Source organism: Mobula hypostoma, chromosome 7 (assembly GCF_963921235.1).
Source record: "Mobula hypostoma chromosome 7, sMobHyp1.1, whole genome shotgun sequence".
NCBI lineage: Eukaryota > Metazoa > Chordata > Chondrichthyes > Myliobatiformes > Myliobatidae > Mobula > Mobula hypostoma.
The window spans coordinates 141,018,504-141,043,371 of NC_086103.1; the positions used below are offsets into that span (position 1 = coordinate 141,018,504).

A 24,868-nucleotide genomic window follows, 5' to 3' on the forward strand; every position below is an offset into this window, starting at 1 on the left:
CAAGACCGGGAACGAATCAGAGCACAGAAGTGCACAATCAGGGCGTAGTTCTACAGTTAGCTAGTGACTCCAACTTACTCTCCACAAACAAAATAGGGAATGCATCCAGTTTTCTAACCACGCTCCCACCCCTATTTTCTGCATCGTGCCCAAACTTCCCCTACCTGGATCTCTTTCCTAATGCTATCACAGTACGTTCTCCGATATATTTTCATTGCCCTTCTCACTATAGCTTGAGGTCTTTTATATTGAATGAAAGCTGAACACCGCCTAGCTAAAAGCTTTGTTCCGCTCCTCCACAGTTCTTTCACAGCCACCCGACCCGCAGTTTAATTGAAAACTGAGATTTGCGGCCACGACTCAACACCACTGCGCAAGTGCGGAAGGGGCGAACGGGCGGGAATCATGTGTCATGTGGCTGGCGTGTGAACGGAATGGCGGAGGGTGCCGGAGGGGTTGCGAGGGCTGCTCGCTCATTGCGTCAGAGACGGTTGCAGCTGCTTGGTATGTACCAAAGTCAGCGGCTTGTGGTTTTTAAAAGGGGTACTTACTTCTCTGAGATCTCTTTTGCCAAAGTGTGTCAGGGTCATCTTTGCGCAGCTGGGTCGGCTGATTATAGGTTTGCAAACGTTCTCTTATTGTCCAGGGGTCCGAATGCAGCACCCTAATTCAACCAGTTTCGTCACTCGATTGATCAGGGAGTAATGATTTGCCATTTATTTAACATTAAATAACAAAGTTCCGGCACGATTATGCTTCTCCGTTCAAGTTAGCAGGTGATTGACCGACTACCAAGCTCAATGTTATCAACTGCCTCGGTTAAAAACGCATAAATGCAAAGCAAAATGCAACTTGGCTTGGGAAAAATAAACTAAAGTTGTGATTTAGGTAAATAACCTTCAGGGCAAAGAAAGAAGTTGCTTTATTAGTCTATCGGTGGTTATTCCCTAACTCATAAACATGGCTTCGCCGAAGAGGGGTATAACAGCTCTGTTGTTCTTTCGGCTGCCAACAATTCCTGTTAACACAAAACCTTCCGTAATGTTTGGTGACCCAATCGAATGCGTACTTGGGAAAACTGAACAACAGGCTGCAATGCAGTTCATCCAGTTGCGTTGCGTTGCGTTTCTGCACCTTGTGGTAGTTCCCAAATATGTAAAATAGCCCACGTGTAGACAGGACGCCTGCAAAACGTTACCCTACTTTTGTGAGTTCTGCAGGAAAAACAATGGGTTCGTCTTGGTCTTTCGCCACTAGTGGTTTTTACTTTGTTTCGCTGTGATTCTCTTGAATTGTTTTGCCTCGAAGGAATGTGTTTAAAACAGCTTTGTAATGGCAAAAGTTCATCTTCTGACCTTTGTCAATTTCTCTATGGGTATTTGATACTGAGCTTATAGATGTGATTTTGGGCTTTTTTTTAGTATTCAAAAAAATTGAGGAGGCACTCAAGACAATTGACAACTCCATTCATTATTTGCACACACACAGATGGGGAACCCAAGTTACAATTCCTACAGGGCTTTTGCCAAGCTATCTGCGATTTTGAAATTATTTCACTTAAAAGTGATTTTTAAAAACAAGTTGATATGTAAAATAGTATCTGAGGAGAAAAAATGTTAATCTGTTGGGTCGGAGACCCTTCAACTTGTTAAGGGTAATTGACTTGAAATATTAACTTTCTTTCTCAGCAGATGCTGGCTATTTTACTGGATATCTCCAGCATTTTCTGTTTTTATTAGATTTCCAGTATCTGCAGGTTTTAGTGTCTCTCAGTAGAAGTCCTTCAAGAATCGGCTGCTGGGAATGCCTAAAAATTAGCTAATGTACAGTGACCAATTACATAATCTCTTCACAAACCTGTTTGTATGTTCTATTGCTAGGTAAGATCAGGGCTGAAAGTTTGTTGTCTTCATTTTTCTGCTCATTCCCTCGAATAACTTCACCCAAACTGAGTAAGAATCAGGTTTAATATCACCAGCATATGTGGTGAAATTTGTTAACTTAGCAGCAGCAGTACGATGCATTACATGATAATATAGAAAAAATAATAAAAGTCATTCATTGCAGTAAGTATATATGTACATTAAATAGTTAAATTAAAAATAGTGCAAAAGCAGAAATTATATTTTAAAATGTGAGGTAGTGTTTATGGGTTCAACTTCCGTTTAAGAATCAGATGGCAGAAGGGAAGAAGCTGTTCCTGAAATGCTGAGCATGTACCTTCAGGTTTCTGTACCTCCCACCTGATGGTAACAGTGGGGCGAGGGCATGTCTTGGGTGAAGGGGCTCCTTAATAATGGACGCCGCCTTTCTGAGGCACCGCTCCTTGAAGATATCTTGGGTACTACGGAGGCTAGTACCTAAGATAGGCCTGGCTGATTTTACAACTTTCTGGAGCTTCTTTCGGTCCTGTGCAGTACCCCCCCCCCCCGACCCATACCAGACAGTGATGCAGCCTGTCAGAATGCTCTCCACGGTACACTTGCAGAAGTTTGAGTGTTTTAGATGACAAACCAAATCTCTTCGAAGTCTTAATGAAATATAGCTCAAACACAAGGAAATCTGCAGATGCTGGAATTTTAAGCAACACACATAAAAGTTGCTGGTGAACGCAGCAGGCCAGGCAGCATCTCTAGGAAGAGGTGCAGTCGACGTTTTGGGCCGAGACCCTTAGTCAGGACTAACTGAAAGAAGAGCTAGTAAGAGATTGAAAGTGGGAGGGGGAGATCTGAAATGATAGGAGAAGACAGGAGGGGGAGGGATGTAGTCAAGAGCTGGATAGCTGGACTTCCACTAATGCCCCACCTCCTCCTCCACTATTTATGTACACATTTTTTTCTCTCTCTCCTTTTTCTCCCTCTGTCCCTCTCACTATACCCCTTGCCCATCCTCTGAGCTTTTTCCCCCCCTCCCCCTTTTCTTTCTCCCTAGGCCTCCTGTCCCATGATCCTCTCATATCCCTTTTGCCAATCAACTATCCAGCTCTTGGCTCCATCCCTCCCCTTCCTGTCTTCTTTCATTTCAGATCTCCCCCTCCTCCTCCCACTTTCAATCTCTTACTAGCTCTTCTTTCAGTTAGTTCCGACGAAGGGTCTTGGCCCGAAACATAGACTGTACCTCTTCCTAGAGATGCTGCCTGGCCTGCTGCGTTCACCAGCAACTTTTATGAAATATAGCTGCTGTGTTGCCTTCTTTATAGCTGCATCAATATGTTAGGACCAGTTAGATCCTCAGAGATCTTGACACCCAGCTGCTTGCTCTCTCCACTTCTGATCCCTCTGTGAGGATCAGTTCGTGTTCCCTCAACTTACTCATCCTGAAGTCCACAGTTAGATCTTTCATCTTACTGACATTGAGTACAAGGCCATTGCTGCGATACCACTCAACTAGCCGGTATATCTTGTTCCTGTATGTCCCCTTCCCCTCCATCTGAGATTCTGCCGACAATGGTTGCATCATTAGCAAATTTATAGATGGCATTTGAGCTATTCCTGGCCACACAGTTATGGGGATAGAGAGCGTAGAGCAGTGGGCTAAGCACACACCCCTGAGGTGCGCTAGTGTTGATTGTCAGCGAGGAGGGGATATCATTACCAATCCGCACAGATTGTAGTATTCTGGTTAGGAAGTCGAATCCAATTGTAGAGGGTGGTACAGAGGCCCAGGTTCTGCAGCTTATTGATCAAGACTGGGAATGATGGTGTTAAATGCTGAACTAAAGTCAATGAACAGCATCCTAACATAGATGTTTGTATTGTCCAGGTGATCTAAGGCTGTGTGAAGAGCCATTGAAATAGTGTCTGCTGTAGATCTGTTGTGGTGATAGGCAAATTGCATTGGGTCCAGGTTCTTGCTGCGGCGGGAGTTGGTTCTAGCCGTGACCAACCTCCCAAAGCGTTTTGTCACACTGTAGATGTGAATGCTACTGAAGAATAGTCATTAAGGTAGCTCACACTACTCCTCTTGGACACTGGTATAATTGTTGCCCTTTTGAAGTAGTTGGGAACTTCCGACCATAGCAGTGAGGTTGAAAATGTCCTTGAATGCTCCCGGCAGTTGGTTGGCACAAGTTTCCAGAGTCTTACCAGATACTCCATCAGGGCCTACCATGTTGTGAAGGTTCACCCTCCTGGTAGACAGTCTGATATCTGCGAAGAGATTTTAAAAACCTAGTCTTTATAAAAGAGAGGTACCGCCCAGCTTGGCGATCAACATCGGAGTCAGAGTAGTAAGGCTTTGGCTTGACGAGGCCTCATTGAGAACGGGCAGAGGCAAGGTAAGTGGATAAGTTCATTCCTTATTTCTTTTTCTTATTTAACTCGAGAATAGGGGGTATGTCTACAGAGCAAGTGTTCTGTTCTGGATGTCGGGTGTGGGATTTCCAGGAGACTTCCAGCCTCCCCGATGGCCACATCTGCACCAGATACAGTTGAAGACAGAAGTTTACATACACTTAGGTTGAAGTCATTAAAACTCATTGTTTAACCACTCCACAGATTTCATATTAGCAATCTATAGTATTGGCAAGACATTGAGGACATCTACTTTGTGCATGATATGAGTAATTTTTCCAACAATTGTTTACAGACAGATTATTTCACTTTTAATTGATTATATCACAATTCCAGTGGGTCAGAAGTTTACAAACAAAATCAAAAGAAATCAGCCAAGACCTCAGGGGAAAAAAAATTGTCGACCTCCACAAGTCTGGATCATCCTTGGGAGCAATTTCCAAACGCCTGAAGGTTCCACGTTCATCTGTACAAACAATAGTACGCAAGTATAAACGCCATGGGACCACGCAGCCATCATACCGCTCAGGAAGGAGACGCATGAACTTTGGTGCAAAAAGTGCAAATCAATCCCAGAACAACAGCAAAGGACCTTGTGAAGATGCTGGAGGAAACAGGTAGACAAGTATCTATATTCACAGTAAAACGAGTCCTATATCGACATAACCTGAAAGGCTGCTCAGCAAGGAAGAAGCCACTGCTCCAAAACCACCATAAAAAAGCCAGACTACAGTTTGCAAGTGCACATGGGGACAAAGATCTTACTTTTTGGAGAAATGTCCTCTGGTCTGATCAAACAAAAATTGAACTGTTTGGCCATAATGACCATGGTTATGTTTGGAGGAAAAAGGGTGAGGCTTGCAAGCCAAAGAACACCATCTCAACCGTGAAGCGTGGGGGTGGCAACATCATGTTGTGGGGGTGCTTTGCTGCAAGAGGAACTGGTGCACTTCACAAAATAGATGGTATCATGAAGATGTAAAATTATGTGGATATATTGAAGCAACATCTCAAGACATCAGCCAGGAAGTTAAAGCTCGGTCACAAATGGGTCTTCCAAACGAACAATGACCCCCAAGCATACCCCCAAAGTTGTGACAAAATTGCTTAAGAACAACAAAGTCGAGGTATTGGAGCGGCCATCACAAAGCCCTGACCTCAATCCGATAGAAAATTTGTGGGCAGAACTGAAAAAGTGTGTGCGAGCAAGGAGGCCTACAAACCTGACTCAGTTACACCAGTTCTGTCTGGAGGAATGGAACAAAAATTCCAGCAATTTACCGTGAGAAGCTTGTGGAAGGCAAACCAAAACATCTAACCCAAGTTAAACAATTTAAAGGCAATGCTACCAAATACTAACAAAATGTATGTAAACTTCTAACCCACTGGGAATGTGATGAAAGAAATAAAAGCTGAAATAAATCATTCTCTCTACTATTATTCTGACAGTTCACATTCTTAACATAGTGATCCTAACTGACCTAAGACAAGGAATGTTTTCTGGATTAAATGTCAAGAATTGTGAAAAACTGAGTTTAAATGTATTTGGCCAAGGTATATGTAAACTTCTGAATTCAACTGTATATAGAAATACAGCTCCCTAGAGAATGTGTTAGGATACTGGAGCTGCAGCTCGATGACCTCTGGCTTTGATGGACAGGAGCTACAGGGAGGTAGTCACCCCAAGGCTGCCGGAGACAGATAAATGGGTGACCCTCAGGAGAGAGAAGGGAGAAGGTCAGATAGTGGAGAGCACTCCTGTGGCCATCCCACTCAATAATAAGTACTCCATTTTGAGTACTGTGTTGGGGGGGGGGAGGTGTTGATCTACCTGGGGGAAGCCACAGTGGCCATGTCTTTAGCACTGAGTCTGGCCCTGTGGCTCAGAAGGGTAGGGAACTGGCGAGGATGGTAGCAGTAATAGGGGACTCTATAATCAGGGAGACATAGGGGATTCTGTGGATGCGAAAATGAAACAGATGGTAGTTTGCCTCCCAGGTGCCAGGGTTCGTACTGTTTCTAAATGCGTCCACAATATCCTGAAAAGGGAAGGTGAGCAGCCAGGAGTCATGGTACATTTTGGTACCAATGACATAGGTAGAAAAAGAGAGGAGATCCTGAGAAAAGAATATAGGGAGTTAGGAAGGAAGCTGAGAAGCAGGACCTCAAGTGTAGTAATCTCGAGATTGCTGCCTTTGCCACGTGACAGTGAAGATAGGAATAGAATAAGGTGGCAGATAGATAGATATACTTTATTGATCCCGAGGGAAATTGGGTTTCGTTACAGCCGCACCAACCAAGAATAGAGCATAAATATAGCAATACAAAAACCACAAACAATCAAACAGCAAAATACAAACTATGCCAGATGGAAAAAAGTCCAGGACCAGTCTATTGGCTCAGGGTGTCTGACCTTCCATGGGAGGAGCTTCAAGTTCGGTGGCCACAGGCAGGAACGACCTCCTGTGCCGCCCAGTGTTGAATCTCGGTGGAATATGGCCGAAGTCCAACGGTAAAAGTTCAATATCCGGTATACAAACATGTTTCTCGATCGTAATATGACCCAGATTGCACCATCTGTTGTAAACCAGAACAGTAAGCACCCAACTCCTTTACGCTTACCGCTCTTAGTGCACTTCCGGTCAGCCGGAACGGTCTGGAATGTGGCTGAAGAATGGGAGGGGGGGGCAGGGATTCACATTTCTGGATAACTGGGACCTCTTCTGGGGCAGGTGTGACCCATACAAGGAAACGGTTGCACTTGAATTCGAGGGGGACCAATATTCTTGCGGGCAGATTTACTAGAGCTGTTGGGAGTGTTTTAATCTAATATGGCATGGGGATGGGAATCAGTATGCTAGAGCTGAGGATGAGCCAGCAGGTTTACAAGTAGATGATGGATGTAACCTGAATTTAAGAAAAAAAAGGTCATTGATCGGGTACAAATGCAGACAACACAGAGTTAAATTGTACAACAAAGGCAAAATTCAAAAGAGTGAAGAACGTGAGACTGAAGGTGCTGTATTTAAATGCACATAGCATTTGGAGTAAGGTGGATGCCCTCATGGTACATTTACATATGGACATCACTGAGTCATAGCTGAAAGAAAGCTATGGGGGGAGCTTAACATCAAAGGATATACTTTGTATTGAAGGGTCAGGCAGGAAGGCATAGGCAGTGGTGTGGCTCTTGGTAAGCGATGGAATTACGTTTTTAGAAAGAGGTGACACAAGGTCAAAGAATGTTGAATCTTTGTGGGTGGAGTTAAGAAACTGCAAGGGTAAAAAAAACATTATGGAATCGTATATAGGCCTCCAGATAGTGGCCTAGATGTAGGGTTGAGATTGCAAAGGGAGCTGGAAGACGGTAATGACACAATTGTGATGTGGGACGTCAATAAGCAAGGGGATTGGGAAAATCAGCAAGCGAGGGAGTTTAAACGCAAACAACAGGAATTCTGCAGATGCTGGAAATTCAAGCAACACACATCAAAGTTGCTGGTGAACGCAGCAGGCCAGGCAGCATCTGTAGGAAGAGGTGCAGTCGACGTTTCAGGCCGAGACCCTTCGTCAAGAGAGGGAGTTTGTTGAATGCCCACAAGATAGCTTTTTAAAGCAGCTTGTGCTTGAGCCTACTCGGGGAAAGGCTATCTTAGATTGTGTGTTGTGTAATAACCCAAATCTTATTAGGAAGCTTAATGTAAAGGACCCCTTAGGAGTCAGTGATCATAATATGATTGAATTCATACTGCAGGTTGAGAGGGAGAAGCATAAGTCTCATATATTGATATTGCAATGGAATAAAGGGAATTACAGAGGCATGAGAGAGGAACTTGCCCAGGTGGATTGGAGTGGGATACTGGTAGAAATGACAGCAGAACAGAGGTGGCTGAAGTTTCTGGGAATAGTTCACAAGTTGCAAGATAGATATGTCCCACAGAAGAACTTCTCAAATAGCAGGAGCAGGCAACTGTGACTGACAAAGGAAGTTAAGGGCTGCATAAAAGCTAAGGAAAAGTGAGTGGGAAGTTGGATGATTGGAAAGCTTTTAAAATCCAACAAAAGTCAATTTAAAAGCTACAAGAAAGGAGAAGATGGAATATGAGGGTAAATTAGTCATTAGTATGAAGCAAGATACTAAAAGTTTTTTCATTTATATAAAGAATAAAAGGGAGGTGAGGGTTGATATTGGACCAATGGGAAATGATGCTGGTGAGGTAGTAATGAAGGATAAAAAAAAACAGAAGAACTTAATAGGTACTTTGCATCAGTCTTCACTGTGGAAGTCACGAGCAGTGTGCCAGAGGTCCATGAGTGTCGGAGCAGGAATGAGTGCCATTGCTATTACAAAGGAAAAAGTGTGAGGCAAGCTCAAAGGTCTTAAGGTGGATAAGTCACTTGGACCGGATGCACTACCAGAGTCCTGAGAGAAGTTGCTGAAGAGATAATGGATGCATTGATCATGATCTTTTAAGAATCGCTTGACTCTGGCATGGTCCCAGAGGACAGGAAGATTGCAAGTGGAGATTGTCACTCCACGCTATAAGAAGAGAGGAAGGCAAAAAAACAAATTATAGGTCAGTTAGCTTAACCTCAGTGGTTGGGAAAGTGTTGGAGTCTATTATCAAGAATGAGGTTTCGGGGTACTTGGAGACTAATGATAAAATAAGTCCAAGTCAGTATGATTTTTGTAAAGCTAAACCTTGCCTGACAAGTCTGTTAGAGTTCTTTGAAGAAATAACAATCAGAGTGGACAAAGGAGAGACAGTGGATGTCAATTATGTGGATTTTCAGAAGGCATTTGATAAGGTACCACACATGAGGCTGCTTAACAAGATAAACTCCTATGGTGTTACAGGAAAGATACTGGCATGGATAGATCAATGGTTGATAGGAGGCAGAGGGTGGGTATAAAGGGGGCCTTTTTGACTGACAGTGACTAGTGGTGTTCCTCAGGGGTCACTATTTGAATTGCTACTTGTCACATTGCTTGTCAGTGATTGAGGTAGTGGAATTAATGGCTTTGTGGATGATACGAAGATAGGTGGAGGGGTAGGTAGTACTGAGAAAGCAATGTGATTGCAGCAGGGCTTGGACAAATTGGAAGAATGGGACAAAAAGTGGCAGATGGAATACAGTGTTAGGAAATGTACGATAATGCATTTTGGTAAAAAGGAACAATAGTGCAGACTATTATCCAAATAGGCCGATGGTTCAAACATCAGAGATGCAGAGGGACTTGGAAGTCTTCAGGCAAGACTCAGAAGGTTAATCTGTGGTAAAGAGGCAAATGCAATGCTGGCACTCCTCTTTTCGTGGATGTTTGTGAAGAAACATACTTTCAGGATATATAGTGTATATATTTCTCTGATATTAAATGTACCTATTGTACCTATTTCAAGGGGAATAGAATATAAAAGCAAGGAACTAATGCTAAGGCTTCATAAGACACTAGTCAAGCCACACAAAGTATTGTCAACAGTTTTGGGCCCCATATTTCAGAAAGGGTGTGTTATTGGAGAGAGAGTAGAGGAGGTTCACGACGATTCTGGGAATGAAGGGGTTATCATGAGGAGCGTTTGGCAGCTTTGGGCCTGTACTCACTGGAATTTAGAAAAATGCTGGTGGGCGGACCTCAATTGAAAATTAATAAATGTTGAAAGGACTAGATTGGGTGGATGTGGAGAGGATGTTTCCAATGGTGCGGCTATCCAGAACTAGAGGGCTCAGCTTCAAAACTGAAGGGGGACCTTTTAGAACAGAGGTAAGGAGGTTTTTTTTTTAGCCAGAGAGTGGTGAACCTGTGGAATGCTCTGCTACAGACTGCGGTGGAGGCTAAGTCTGTCGGTATATTTAAAGTGGAAGTTGATAGTTTCCTGATTGGCCGGGACATCAAAGGATATGGTGAGAAGGCAGGTGTTTGGGGTTCAGCAAGGATCGTCACAGAGTAGTTATGTTCACACTTTCAAAGCAGGCATTGAGCTTCTTTGGTAGTGAAGCATCACTGCCATTCAAGCTGTTGGGTTTGTTTTGTAGGGGCTAATGTCCTGCAAACCCTGCCTGAGTTGACGTGCGTCCAGTGTTGTCTTCACCTCACTCAGAATTGTTTCTTTGCTCTTGAAGTAGCCCTCCACAAATCATACCTGGTTTTCTTGTACAGACCTGGGTTATGGGACTTAAATGCCACAGAGCTCACCTTCAGCAGACAACGTATCTCCTGGTTCATCCACGGCTTTTGGTTTGGGAATGTACAGCAAGTTTTCATAGGTACACACTCATCCACATAGGCTTTAATGAAGTCGGTAACAACTGCGGCGCACTCATCCAGATCTGAAGATGAATCCTTGAATGCAGTCCTTTAAGCACTCCTGTGCTTCCCTTTTCCATACCTTCTTGGTCCTCACTATTGGTGCTGCAGTTTTCAGTCTCTGCCTATACTCAGAGTAGAAATACAACCATATGATCAGACTTTCTGAAGTGTGGGCATAGAATAGCACCGGTAAGCACTCTGGGGGAGTAACAGTGGTTCATGGTATTGTTTCCTCTGGATTTGTTGATAATTATTTGGTAACATTTTCAAGCTGGCCAGGCTAAAATTCCTCAAAATGATGGTGAAGGTGTTGGGGTGTGCTATTTTGTGCATGTTGATCACACTGCTCAGGTCATCTAGAGCAGGGTTTCTCAATCGGGGCTCCCTGAGAAATCGTGATTTTTTTTTAAACATTTTTTTTTAACTTTGTACAATGCATGATGTTAGCACACACTGTGGTGAGCAGTGACTGAGCAGGCCCATTCACAATCTCATTAGAGTTGCTCAGCCCAGTATAGCAGTGCGCAGTAGGACCGGGTTTATTCTCAGTTTTTGATGTGAGATGGGAGAAGCCGTTGACAATTGGTCAGCACTGTATTGCACAGAGGGGAAGTTGATAAGCCGATGGTGAGCGCTGTATTGCACGGAGGGAAGGACGGTAGGCTGATGAGTGTGAGTGTGTTTTCTGAGCATTGAATGGACTCACCCAACTTGGGCTGTGACATCAGCCTCTCCCTCCCGACTTTCCTCCCCCAACTTCCCCTTGCGCGCTGCTGATTGACCTGGGGGAGTGAACAAACTCTACCAGTGTAGTAGAAAATTGGAGGGAAATTATTGTAAAGAAGGAATTTTTACACGGCGCGACTCAGCTGCTGGCCTGCTGCTTTGCTGTTGTAAACATTGCAAAAGGTGCATTGTGTATGTTAGAAGTGAATTGTATTGTGAAGTTTTTGTATTTTTTTGCATTTTTTTTCTTTCAGTTATTTATTATGTCATTCTTTTTTTTATATATTTTATTAACCCGTTCCATTGTGCCTAGTCTGCCGCAAACAAGTGACAAGTGCAGCAATGGCTCCAACAAAAAAGAGAAAATCTGCAGATGCTGGAACTCCAAGCAATACACACAAAATGCTGGAGGAACTCAGCAGGCCAGGCAGCATCTAAAGAAAAAAAAATACAGTCAGTGTTTCGGGCCGAAACCCTTGTGTGTGTTGAATGGCTCCAGCAAAATTGAAAAGACACTTAACTACAAATCACCACCATATGACACATAAAAGTGCTGATTATTTTAAACTGTTATTGGAATCTCAAAACAAGCAGTAGAGCTTTTAATTAAAGTCAAATTGTAAGCTTTAGTTAGATTAAATCTACCTAGTCTACCTTTAGAAAAATTAAATCCCATTTTGGCTTAAGCCAATTTTCTTAACAGAAATTTATGTTTGCCTAATGAGTTTTTAAAATTTATGAAAGGGGAAAAAAGATAAATTTCAAGAAAAGTAAGCTAAGCTTGACTACCTGTTTTTTATTCAAGAAAGGTTAGCTAAAAGTTCATTCTCAAAAGAACATTGTCAATCATTTTTAGATTATTATATCTACAACTTACTGATCGCACTAACGTATCGTGAGCTGCTGATGTAATAATTTTTACGCAGGATTTCCTCGAGACCTGAAAATTATTTCAAAGTCTCCTCCAGGGCAAAAAGGTTGAGGAAGACTGATCTGGAGCCTGTTTAACATTGGCCTGAAGTGTAATGTACACTGCTATCAAAATGATCACTGAATTTTCCTGCTGCAGGTAAAATGGCCAACACTTCATTGTGAGATTTTCCAGGTCTGGTGAGCAGAATTGGGACATCACTGTCACATTTGTGCACCAAGCAGTCGATCGTGAAATATACACCTCCACCTCTTCTTTTGAGAGCCTTAACAGCCCTATCTTGACGGTGTATAGTGAACCTGTCAATCTGAATGGCTTTGTCTGGTACGGAAGGGGTTAACCAGGATTCAGTGAAGCAGAGGACGCAGGCAATCCTACTGTCCATTTGATACTGCACCCCAACTCAGAAATCATCAGTTTTATTTACTAGAGACTACGTTTGCCAGCAATATAATCAGTATTGCTTGTGGAATGCCCCAAGCGACAGCCATGTTTTCTTCGAGAAATCCAATGACGAGAAGTATGGCCACAAGAGACATTATTTCCATCGGTTTTAAGCAGCAATAGATTGTTCAATCGCATTAAAACATCTTTACTAACTGCACAGACCTTGGATGCAGTTGTGATTCTCAGCTGTAGTAGGGTGGAACAGGAATATTTTTAGTTGTATCCATCAAGCTGTGCCACAATGAGTTCGCCTGAGATTCAACTGAGGAATGAAAGGTTCTTGCTCAACTGTTTATCTCCTGATTATCCTTTTGGGCTTTTATCACTTTGTGCAATCACACTCTCTCATTTAAATAAACACACTGTTTTGACAAACTTATCTGCCGAATGTGAGCAGAATATTGAGGTATATCTGAAAGTCACGTCCAGTTGGTAAAGTGTGGTGTGGCAGTTAATGAAAGTAAACTAGCACTGTAGTGGAGGGGAGGATGAAACTCTTTACTGAACAATGATAATTTTACACATTCTCTATCTCAGTTTTGAACCGTGTATTCAGGACTGGGATGGATAGATGGGGAATGAAAAATTGCGGAGATCTGGCTGGAACATGGAGACGATCTAGATGGCTAAGCAGACATGAATCCCCTACTCCTAGTTGTTATGTTATCTTAATTATTATGCTGTTAGCTTCAAATTATTTAATCAAGGAAAACATTGATAAATGTGATTTAAAGAGCTGTTACATTGCTTCAAAAGCTTAAAGATGATATCAATATTAATTTGGCCTTATGACAAGGATGACATCAGGGTTGGGCTTAATAAAACAAATGTAAAATTAAAATATAAAATATAGGAGCAAAATTAGGCAATTCAGCCCATCAAGTCTGTTATTTATTCATTCCATTTATTATCCCTTTCAACACCATTCTTCTGTCTTCTCCCATAATCTTTGACACTTTACTAATCAAGAATCTATCAAGATCCACTTTAAATATACCCAATGACTTGGCCTTTACAACCCTCTAGCAGTGAATTCCACAGATTCATTGCCTTCTGGTTAAAGGAAATCCTCCTCTTCTCTGTTCTGAAGGAATGTCCTTCAATTTTGTGCTCTTTGGTCTGAGACATCCCCACAATAATTTCGGATCCTTGTAACTGTTAAAGAATAACAAAAATAAAACTCGAGTACTCTAAGAATATGAATCGCTCATGGTGTGTGTGTTTGTAAGCACCTCTAGTGCCCCACCCCCTTATAGTCACTCTTCTGGGTGGCAACACTGAATAAGTATTGGGCAGTCCAAATGCTAAATAAATTTAGTTATTTCAATAATATGTGAAAACCTTTTCCTCAAGCATCTACATTTGTATTTCTCTCATTGGAGTGCAAAAACAATACAAGTTCTTTCCTGTATCACTGAGTGAATGATTACCATTAATAAATGCAAATTGTTTAAAATTCTCCATGCAACAACTCATGGACCCAGAATAGTTAACTGTGTCACTTTCCAAGATGCTGCATGCTTTTTCTTTTTAAAATTTCTAATTGCCTTAAATATATTAAGAATTAGTAAAAATATTAAGAATTGCTTAATATTTTTAATTTTTAGAAACAAAGTTACAGCAGAAATGCAAGAATACAACAGAGGAGTTAGGTGCTATCTTCTTTGAATGGGTAAGATATTTATGACTGAACATATCTTTTCGGTCCCTGTACGTTAGTAGTAGCTGTTGAATAGTATTGTTTACATTAAATTGAAGATTAAATATTATAGTTGAATGCTGAGATGAGTCGTTCCATTTCACTTGGAAAGACATCTAGATCCTGAGACTTTCTTTAGCTTCTTGAAATGTTATTTTCTTTAGTTTATATTAATGCATAAGCACATTAAGTTAGAAGTGTTAATTTTGGAATCGGAATTCCACAGCACAAAAACAGGCCTTTTACGAGGGGTGATTGATAAGTTCATGGCCTAAGGTAGAAGGAGTCAATTTTAGAAAACCTAGCACATTTATTTTTCAACATAGTCCCCTCCTACATTTACACTTAGTCCAGCAGTTGTGGAGCGTACGGATCCCTTCTTTGTAGAAGTCGGCATCTTGAACCTCCAGAAAGTGCTCCACACAGTCCTTCTACCTTAGGTCGCGAATTTGTCAATCACCCCTGCTGTGGACCACTTTCTGGAGGTCCAAGACACCGACTTCTACAAAAAAGGGATCCGTTAAATAGGGGCCATGGACAGTTCTGATTTGATGGAGATAGACGTGAAAGCACAGAGGAACATCTGGAGAAATTTCTGAAACGCCCGTTTGCTGCTGTCGTTGCTGCGCGATCATGAATCTTCCGGAGGGAAGGCCTCAAAATCCCCGGCTTTGCCTGCTGTTGGCGACTGAGATTGAGGTCGAATCGCTCGGATAGAGATGATGCTCGGTACTCTGTGTCGGAGAGCTGATCGGAGGCTCGAAGTTTTCGGACAACTCAGAGTCGGACTGTGGTCGGGCATGGCAGGGAGAGTTTTTCTTCCTTCTCCCATCTGCGTGAGATGTGGGACATTTGAGAGACTTTGAACTTTTTACTGTGCTCATGGACTGTTCTTCATCAAGATATAGTATTGTTGCACTGTTGTAACTATATGTTAGAATTATGTGGTTTTGTTAGTTTTTTCAGTCTTGGTCTGTCCTGTGCTTTGCGATACCACATCGGAGGAAATATTGTATCATTTCTTAATGCATGCATTACCAAATGACAATAAAAGAGGACTGCGTGTCTTCATAATCTAATCTAATCTAATCTTCACCTTCTTATCCAAATCCAACGCTTATAGCACTTCCGTGTTCCCACTTGTCTGCTTCCAACAGCGGTCTCCCATGTTCATACTCTCCTCACCCCAGCTGCTGCAGAACTCCAACTCATCTCCCATACCCAGCACTACCTCAACCTGGTGCATCTTAAACGCAAACAACAGGAATTCTGCAGATGCTGGAAATTCAAGCAACATACATCAAAGTTGCTGGTGAACGCAGCAGGCCAAGCAGCATCTATAGGAAGAGGCGCAGTCGACGTTTCAGGCCGAGACCCTTCGTCAGGACTAACTGAAGGAAGAGTGAGTAAGGTATTTGAAAGCTGGAGGGGGAGGGGGAGATGCAAAATGATAGGAGAAGACAGGAGGGGGAGGGATAGAGCCGAGAGCTGGACAGGTGATAGGCAAAAGGGGATACGAGAGGATCATGGGACAGGAGGTCCGGGAAGAAAGACGGGGGGGGGGGTGACCCAGAGGATGGGCAAGAGGTATATTCAGAGGGACAGAGGGAGAAAAAGGAGAGTGAGAAAAGAAAGAATGTGTGCATAAAAATGAGTAACAGCTGGGGTACGAGGGGGAGGTGGGGCCTAGCAGAAGTTAGAGAAGTCAATGTTCATGCCATCAGGTTGGAGGCTACCCAGACGGAATATAAGGTGTTGTTCCTCCAACCTGAGTGTGGCTTCATCTTTACAGTAGAGGAGGCCGTGGATAGACATGTCAGAATGGGAATGGGATGTGGAATTAAAATGTGTGGCCACTGGGAGATCCTGCTTTCTCTGGCGGACAGAGCGTAGATGTTCAGCAAAGCGGTCTCCCAGTCTGCGTCGGGTCTCACCAATATATAAAAGGCCACATCGGGAGCACCGGACGCAGTATATTACCCCAGTCGACTCACAGGTGAAGTGATGCCTCACCTGGAAGGACTGTTTGGGGCCCTGAATGGTGGTAAGGGAGGAAGTGTAAGGGCATGTGTAGCACTTGTTCCGCTTACACGGATAAGTGCCAGGAGGGAGATCAGTGGGGAGGGATGGGGGGGACGAATGGACAAGGGAGTTGTGTAGGGAGCGATCCCTGCGGAATGCAGAGAGAGGGGGGGAGGGAAAGATGTGCTTAGTGGTGGGATCCCGTTGGAGGTGGCGGAAGTTACGGAGAATAATATGTTGGACCCGGAGGCTGGTGGGGTGGTAGGTGAGGACCAGGGGAACCCTATTCCTAGTGGGGTGGTGGGAGGATGGAGTGAGAGCAGATGTACGTGAAATGGAGGAGATGCGTTTAAGAGCAGAGTTGATAGTGGAGGAAGGGAAGCCCCTTTCTTTAAAAAATGAAGACATCTCCCTCGTCCTAGAATGAAAAGCCTCATCCTGAGAGCAGATGCGGCGGAGACGGAGGAATTGCGAGAAGGGGATGGCGTTTTTGCAAGAGACAGGGTGAGAAGAGGAATAGTCCAGATAGCTGTGAGAGTCAGTAGGCGTATAGTAGACATCAGTGGATAAGCTGTCTCCAGAGACAGAGACAGAAAGATCTAGAAAGGGGAGGGAGGGGTCGGAAATGGACCAGGTAAACTTGAGGGCAGGGTGAAAGTTGGAGGCAAAGTTAATAAAGTCAACGAGTTCTGCATGCGTGCAGGAAGCAGCGCCAATGCAGTCGTCGATATAGCGAAGGAAAAGTGGGGGACAGATACCAGAATAGGCACGGAACATAGATTGTTCCACAAACCCAACAAAAAACCCTGCTACATGCCTCTGGTGAAGAGTAAACCTGCAACCTCAAAGACAGTGAGGAAATGGAGGAGGTTTATGAGGGGCTCCGGGGTTGTTTTGAGGTGACAGACTGGCAGGCACTCTGTGAGCCACATGGAGAGGATAGTGATGGGCTCACAGAGTGCATCACTGATTACATCAACTTCTGTGTGGACTGCAATGTTCCGGCAAGAACTGTCCCTTGTTATTCAATAACAAGCCATGGGTAACAAAGGACATTAAGGACATCCTGAACGCTAAAAAGAGGGCGTTCAGAGGTGGAAATAGGGAGGAGCTGAGGGCAATACAGAGGGACCTGAAAGCCAGGATCAAGGAGGCTAAAGACAGGTATAGGAGGAAGCTTGAGTGGAAACTCCAGCAGAACAACATGAGAGAGGTCTGGAGTGGGATGAGGACCATCACTGGGTTCCAGCAAACTAGCAACAGAGGAACCGAAGGCAGTGTGGACAGGGCCAACGAACTTAACCTGTTCTTTAACAGATTTGATATTGTGGCCCCTGCCCATCCCCCACATGATTCATCTGTTGTTGGCCCCCAACCAACACATATTCCACTCTCCCCTCCTACCCCTCCTCACAGTCCCCCACCCTGCTCTCATGACTATACCCCTCCCCCACACAAAACCTCCATGATGGGCTTCACAGCTGAACAGGTGAGAAGACAGTTGAAAAGTCTCAACCCAAGCAAGGCTGCAGGCCCGGATGGTGTCAGCACCAGGGTGCTCAAAGCTTGTGCCCCTCAGCTATGTGGAGTACTTCGCCATGTATTCAACCTGAGCCTGAGGCTCCAGAGGGTTCCTGTGTTGTGGAAGACGTCCTGCCTCGTCCCTGTGCCGAAGACGCTGCGCCCCAGCGGCCTCAATGACTACAGACCGGTGGCATTGACCTCCCACATCATGAAGACCCTGGAGAGACTTGTTCTGGAGCTGCTCCGGCCTATGGTCAGGCCACACTTAGATCCCCTCCAGTTCGTCTACCAGCCCTGACTAGGAGTTGAGGATGCCATCGTCTACCTGCTGAACCGTGTCTACGCCCACCTGGACAGGCCTGCGAACACTGTGAGGGTCATGTTTTTTGACTTCTGCAGTGCGTTCAACACCATCCGCCCTGCTCTGCTGGGGGAGAAGCTGACAGCGATGCAGGTAGATGCTTTCCTGGTGTCATGGATTATTGATTACCTGACTGGCAGACCACAGTACGTGTGCTTGCAACACTGTGTGTCAGACAGAGTGATCAGCAGCACTGGGGCTCCACAGGGGACTGTCTTGTCTCCCTTTCTCTTCACCAGTTACACCTCGGACTTCAACTACTGCACAGAGTCTTACCATCTTCAGAAGTTTTCTGATGACTCTGCCATAGTTGGATGCATCAGCAAGGGAGATGAGGCTGAGTACAGGGCTACGGTAGGAAACTTTGTCCCATGGTGTCAGCAGAATTATCTGCAGCTTAATGTGAAAAAGACTAAGGAGCTGGTGGTGGACCTGAGGAGGGCTAAGGCACCGGTGACCCCTGTTTCTATCCAGTGGGTCAGTGTGGACATGGTGGAGGATTACAAATACCTAGGGATACAAATTGACAATAAGCTGGACTGGTCAAAGAACACCGAGGCTGTCTACAAGAAGGGTCAGAGCCGTCTCTATTTCCTGAGGAGACTGAGGTCCTTTAACATCTGCAGGATGATGCTGAGGATGTTCTACGAGTCTGTGGTGGCCGGTGCTAGCATGTTTGCTTTCGTGTGCTGGGGCAGCAGGCTGAGGGTAGCAGACACCAACAGAATCAACAAACTGATTCGTAAGGTCAGTGATGTTGTGGGGATGGAACTGGACTCTCTGACAGTGGCATCTGAAAAGAGGATGCTGTCCAAGTTGCATGCCATCTTGGACAGTGTCTCCCATCCACTACATAATGTACTGGTTGGGCACAGGAGTACATTCAGCCGGAGACTCGTTCCACCGAGATGCAACACAGAGCATCATAGGAAGTCATTCCTGCCTGTGGCCATCAAACTTTACAACTCGTCCCTTGGAGGGTCAGACACCCTGAGCCAATAGGCTGGTCCTGGACTTACTTCCTGGCATAATTTACATATTAGTATTTAATTATTTATGGTTTTATATTTCTATATTTATACTCTGTTCTCGGTTGGTGCAATTGTAACGAAACCAAATTTCCCTCGGGATCAATAAAGTATGACTATGACTATCTGTCTGTCATCTCAGACCTTTCCTCAGTCCACCAGTTCCTCTTATCCTTTCTCACCGCTCTCCTTCTCTTGACGTTGGCAATCTTGCCTCTCCACTCTCAGCCCTGATGCAGAGTTTCAATTTCTTTCCACTCACATGTTGCATTGCTTGCTGTTATCAACTGCATTACTTCCATTTATCATCATTTGGTCTGTGTCATCTTGCGCTGTGGTAGTCAAGGGCTCTTCTAGATACTTCAATATTGAGAGCACCCACCTCCATCACGCACTCAACATCCTGCTTTGTGGATTCCAGCCTTTTAACTAATGCTACGGACGAAATTCCCAGTGGGGTTATCTGGGACAGTTTTAAAGCCTATATCCGTGGTCAGATCACTTCCTACTCGGTTGAACTGAAAATACGCACTAAGATGAAATACTTGTGTTGATTGATAAGGTTAAAGATATTGATAAACAATATGCCACTGCTCCTAATGAGGAGCTTTACAAACAGAGAGTTGAACTTCAAATGGAGCATAGTTTACTCTTAACATCGTCAATAGAAAACCAACTAATGAAAACAAGAAGTGAGTTTTATATACATAGTGATAAATCTGGTAAATTATTAGCCAATCAATTAAAACTGGTTAAACATCAAATTATTAAGATTCGTAAACCTAATGATACTTTAACAGTTGATCATGATGAGATTAATAAATCTTTTCAAGAATTTTATACATCTTTATATCAGTCAGAATTTCCTCATGATCCTAGGGAGATGCATGACTTTTTAAGGAAATTGAACTTTCCGAAATTAACACCTGAAGAATGTTTAAAGTTAGAAACACCTATTACGAATGAAGAAATAATGGGTGCTATTTCCCCAATGAATTCTGGCAAATCACCTGGCCCAGATGGCTATACAGCAGAATTTTTAAAGTTTTTGTTTCTATTCTTTCTCCCCAGTTGTGCAGAGTTTTTAAAGATGCAATTATTATAAGTAAACTATCATATTCATTTTATGAAGCCACAATTTCCTTAATTTAAAAAAATAAGGATCCTACTGAATGTGCATCATATAGACCGATATCCTTATTGAATGTTGGTTCAAAAATTTTTTTCTAAAATATTAGCATCTAGGTTAGAAAAGGTATTACCTCAAATTATTTCTGCGGATCAAACTGGATTTATTAAAAATCGTTATTCATCTTTTAATATCAGGAGACTAATGAACATTGTTTATACTCCTTCACTGAGAAGTCCAGAATGTGTTATTTCATTAGATGCTGATAAAGCTTTTGACAGAGTTGAATGGCCATATTTATTTACTACGCTTGAGAAGTTTAATTTTAGTCCGATATTTATATCCTGGATTAAACTGATATATCATACTCCTTTAGCTTCAGTTTTAACTAATAATCAAAGAGCTCCCTTTTTTTGATTATTTCGTGGCACTAGGCAGGGTTGTCGTTTAAGTCCTTTATTATTTGATATTGTTTTAGAACCTTTAGCAATTGCTATTCGAGATTCACCAAGTATTTTTGGTATTACTCATGGGAAAGAGAGACATAAGTTATCATTATATGCAGATTTATTATTATACATTTCTGACCCAGAAAAATCCATTCCTGCAACTCTGTCCTTGTTGGATAAGTTTAGTAAATTTTCTGGTTGCAAACTGAATCTTAATAAGAGTGAACTTTTTCCATTAAATACGATGGTTCCAAATTATAAATGTTTACCATTTAGATTAGTTACTGATCACTTTACCTATTTAGGAGTTAAAATTACTAAGAAGCATAAGGATTTATTAAAGGTTAATTTTTTACCCTTATTTGATCAGATTAGAGGTTTGTTTACTAAATGGTCACCAATGTTTTTGTCATTAATTGGTCGGATCAACACTGTTAAGATGATTATTTTACCTAAGTTTCTATATTTATTTCAAGCACTGCCAATTTTTATTCCAAAATCTTTTTTTGATAATGTTGATTCAAAAATTTCCTTATATATATGGCAGAATAAAAATCCTAGACTAGGTAAAAGATACTTACAGAAGCCCAAAAAGGTGGGTGGCTTAACATTGCCGAACTTTAGATCTTATTACTGGGCAATTAATATTCGTTGTTTAAAATTTTGGACATGGAATTGGGACACCGTTTCAGGTCCACAGTGGGTTAATCTTGAATGTAATTCTGTTTCAGGATTTTCATTGGGTTCTATTCTAGGGACCCGCTTCCTTTTGACTTTTCTAAATTGGACAAACAAATGGATAAACCAATAGTTAAATATACTTTTCGAATATGGTTTCAGTTTCGGAAATTTTTTTGGATTGAATCAATTTATTTTAGCAAGCCCTATTGTATCCAACTTTCTTTTTCATCCCTCTTTTTTGGATGAAGCCTATCTGGTCTGGAAAACAAAAGGTATAATACGTTTGATTTATTTTTAGATAATTGTTTTATGTCTTTTGAACAATTATCTAAATATAATTTACCTAGATCCCTTTTTATTTAGATATTTACAGACTAGAAACTTTTTAAATACTGTTCTTACTACCTTTCCGATTTAATGTTCTACTGATGTAATGGAAAAATTTTTGGATTTAAATGTTTTTCAGAAAGGTTCAATAGCAATTATTTATAATATGATAATGAAAATAAATCCAGATGTTTCGAATACAATTAAGAATGATTGGGAAAGGGAACTTAAGCTTACCTTACCTACTGAGAAATGGCAAAAAATTTTCCAACTAGTTAACTCTTCCTCTATATGTGCTAAACACGCATTGATACAGTTTAAAGTTGTACATAGGGCTCATATGTCTAAGGATAAATTAGCTCGTTATTACTCTCATTTAAACCCTGTATGTGATAGATGTCTTTCTGAGATAGCCTCATGAACTCATATGTTTTGGTCTTGCCCTTTATTGAAGAAATATTGGGACAATATTTTTGATATTATTTCAACTGTCTTGAATATTGATTTACAACCTCATCCTATTACTGCCACCTTTGGTTTACCAATGATAGAAAAACATCATTTGACCTCTTCAGCTTGTCGGATGATTGCTTTTGTTACTCTAATGGCGAGAAGATCTATACTATTGAATTGGAAAGAGATTTATCCTCCTACTACATTTCATTGGTTTTCTCAAACTATGTCTTGTTTAAATCTAGAAAAAATTATGTGTCATTTATGATCCATCTATTAAATTTGATGAGACTTGGAAACCATTTATTCGATATTTCCACATGATGTAATTTGACCTTTTCCAAATCTATTTTGTGATTTCAATATATGGGGAGAGGAGCGGAAGTGGCAACACTATTGGTTCTATCTGAGGAATCATAAAAGCCCTTTTTTTCTTAGTTTTCTTTTAGTTTGGGTAGATTAGTTTTTTCTAATGGGATTTTTTTTCTTTTTCTGTTTTTTAATGATATTTTTGTATTTTTATGTATACTTGTTATATATTCTATTGCTAATTTGTGAGATTTTGGGAGGTTTACTAACTATGTATTACTTGACTGTATACCTTTATAACAATTATTATTAATACAACCCCAATCGCTCTGTACTTATTTTTTGTAATATGTATCATGTTGAAATTAATAAAAAGATTGAGAAAGAAAAGAAAGGATTCCAGCCAATCTCTGAGTGAAAAAAATACTTTTAATCCTTCTGCCCCTTAAATTTACATCCTCTAGTTTTAGATGCCTGTTAAGGTATTCGACCTATCTATGCTCCTCATAATTTTGTATATTTTTCTCCAGTCTCCTCTGTCACAAGAAAAGAAAGTCAGCCTATTGAGTCTCATAATTGAAACACTGCAACCCAGGCAACACTCTGGTGAATTTTCAGCATACACTGCCAAGCATTTTCTTAGTGTGGCAACCAAAACTCTACACAGTAGTCCAGTGTGTACCATGGCAACCTTGATCTTGCATTCTGTGCCAAGGTTAATGAAGGGGATATTCTATATGCTGCTTCACCTTGTCTATCTGTGCTTCAATGTACCTGTATACTGTCCCTGTGTTCCTCTATGCTTTCTGGAGCCCTACCATTCTTTGTGTATGCTCTACCTTTATCCTTCCAAAGTGCGTCACCTTACACTGAGCGGGATTAAATCTCATCTGCCACTTCTCTGCTAATTTTACCAACTTGTGTAGCATCTATAATTATCCTTCTCATGATCAACAGTACCAATATTTTGGTCAAAAAAATGGATGTGTGTGTGTATAATATGTATTATTAATCCCTGTAGATTACCACTGTTTACAAGCTTCTAATCTCAAACTTCAGTATTTCACTGTCACTCTTACTAAGCCAATTTTGGATCCAGTTTGCCAACTTGCATCTGATCCTGTGAAGTCTAATCTCTTGAACTCGCTTTCCACTGGTACCTTGTTGTACACCTTACTGAAGGTCCAGACTGCATTACCATCATCGATGCATTTTGTTACCTGTTCAAAAAACTTTCAAAACAATTGGTCAGACTGGATTTCTTTATTAATGATTCTAGCTTAATATCTTTAATCCCTGCCTTTCTAAGTGTAGTTTAATCCTTATTAGACTTTTTCCAATGATTTTCTCAGTAGTAATGTTAGGCTCACATCCCAGTAATGATTTGGCTCATCCTTGCTGTCGTTCTTAAATTTAAGTACCAATTTTCTCCTTTTCAATCATCTGGTATTTTTGTCCCTAATGTGCCCCAATCTTTCCTAGGCTACTATTGCTCTTACTAATACAATACAGTCTGAGATCACTTTCTTTTGTTTTTGTGTTCCTTTTATTCTTCGAACTCGTACAAAGCCATGCTGACTCTCTCTAATCAGACCATGCTTCTCCAAATGCTCGTAAATTCTGTTTTTAAGAATCCTCTCCAGTAGTTTGTCCACCACTGATGTAAGGCTCACTGGTTCACCTCTCTTGACAACCAAATTTCCTTCTCTTTACCATCCTTGTCTCAGTGGGACAAACTTACTGAAAATTCCATACAAGTGGTCCCTAAGCAACGTCCACATTTCTCTAGTGGCATTTTCCTGAGCCCATCACCAATTAAATACTTTCCCATATTGTCTGCTTGTCTTTGGCTAAAGGTTGGTGATATGTGATCACCACCTTTGAAGTGCTGTCCTACTAAGAGATCTATCGTCTGACCAGGTTCATTGTCCAGTACTGCATCCTGTATGGCCTTTCCTTGAATTGACCTGTCTACATACTATGTCAGGAATCCTTCCTGGACACACACAATAAATTCTGCCCCATCTAAATCTTTTGTACTAAGGAGGTGCCAATCAGTGTAGGAAAGTTGAAGTCACCCATGACAACAAAACTTATTTTTGGACCTTTGCAAAATCTGTCTACTTACCTGCTCCTCAGGGTCCTGGTAGCTTTTAGGGACCTTATAGAATACTCCCAAT

General features: G+C 41.9%; 1 protein-coding gene across 1 annotated transcript in view; it reads left to right on the forward strand.

Moving 5' to 3' along the window:
• The first annotated feature begins 434 nt into the window (after window positions 1-434).
• Window positions 435-24,868, forward strand: part of rnf17 (ring finger protein 17) — a 150,598-nt gene continuing 126,164 nt past the window's right edge. The window contains exons 1-2 of the mRNA XM_063054906.1: window positions 435-504; window positions 14,314-14,378. Coding sequence (XP_062910976.1) covers window positions 435-504; window positions 14,314-14,378 — 135 coding nt within the window. The remainder of the gene's footprint in view (window positions 505-14,313; window positions 14,379-24,868) is intronic.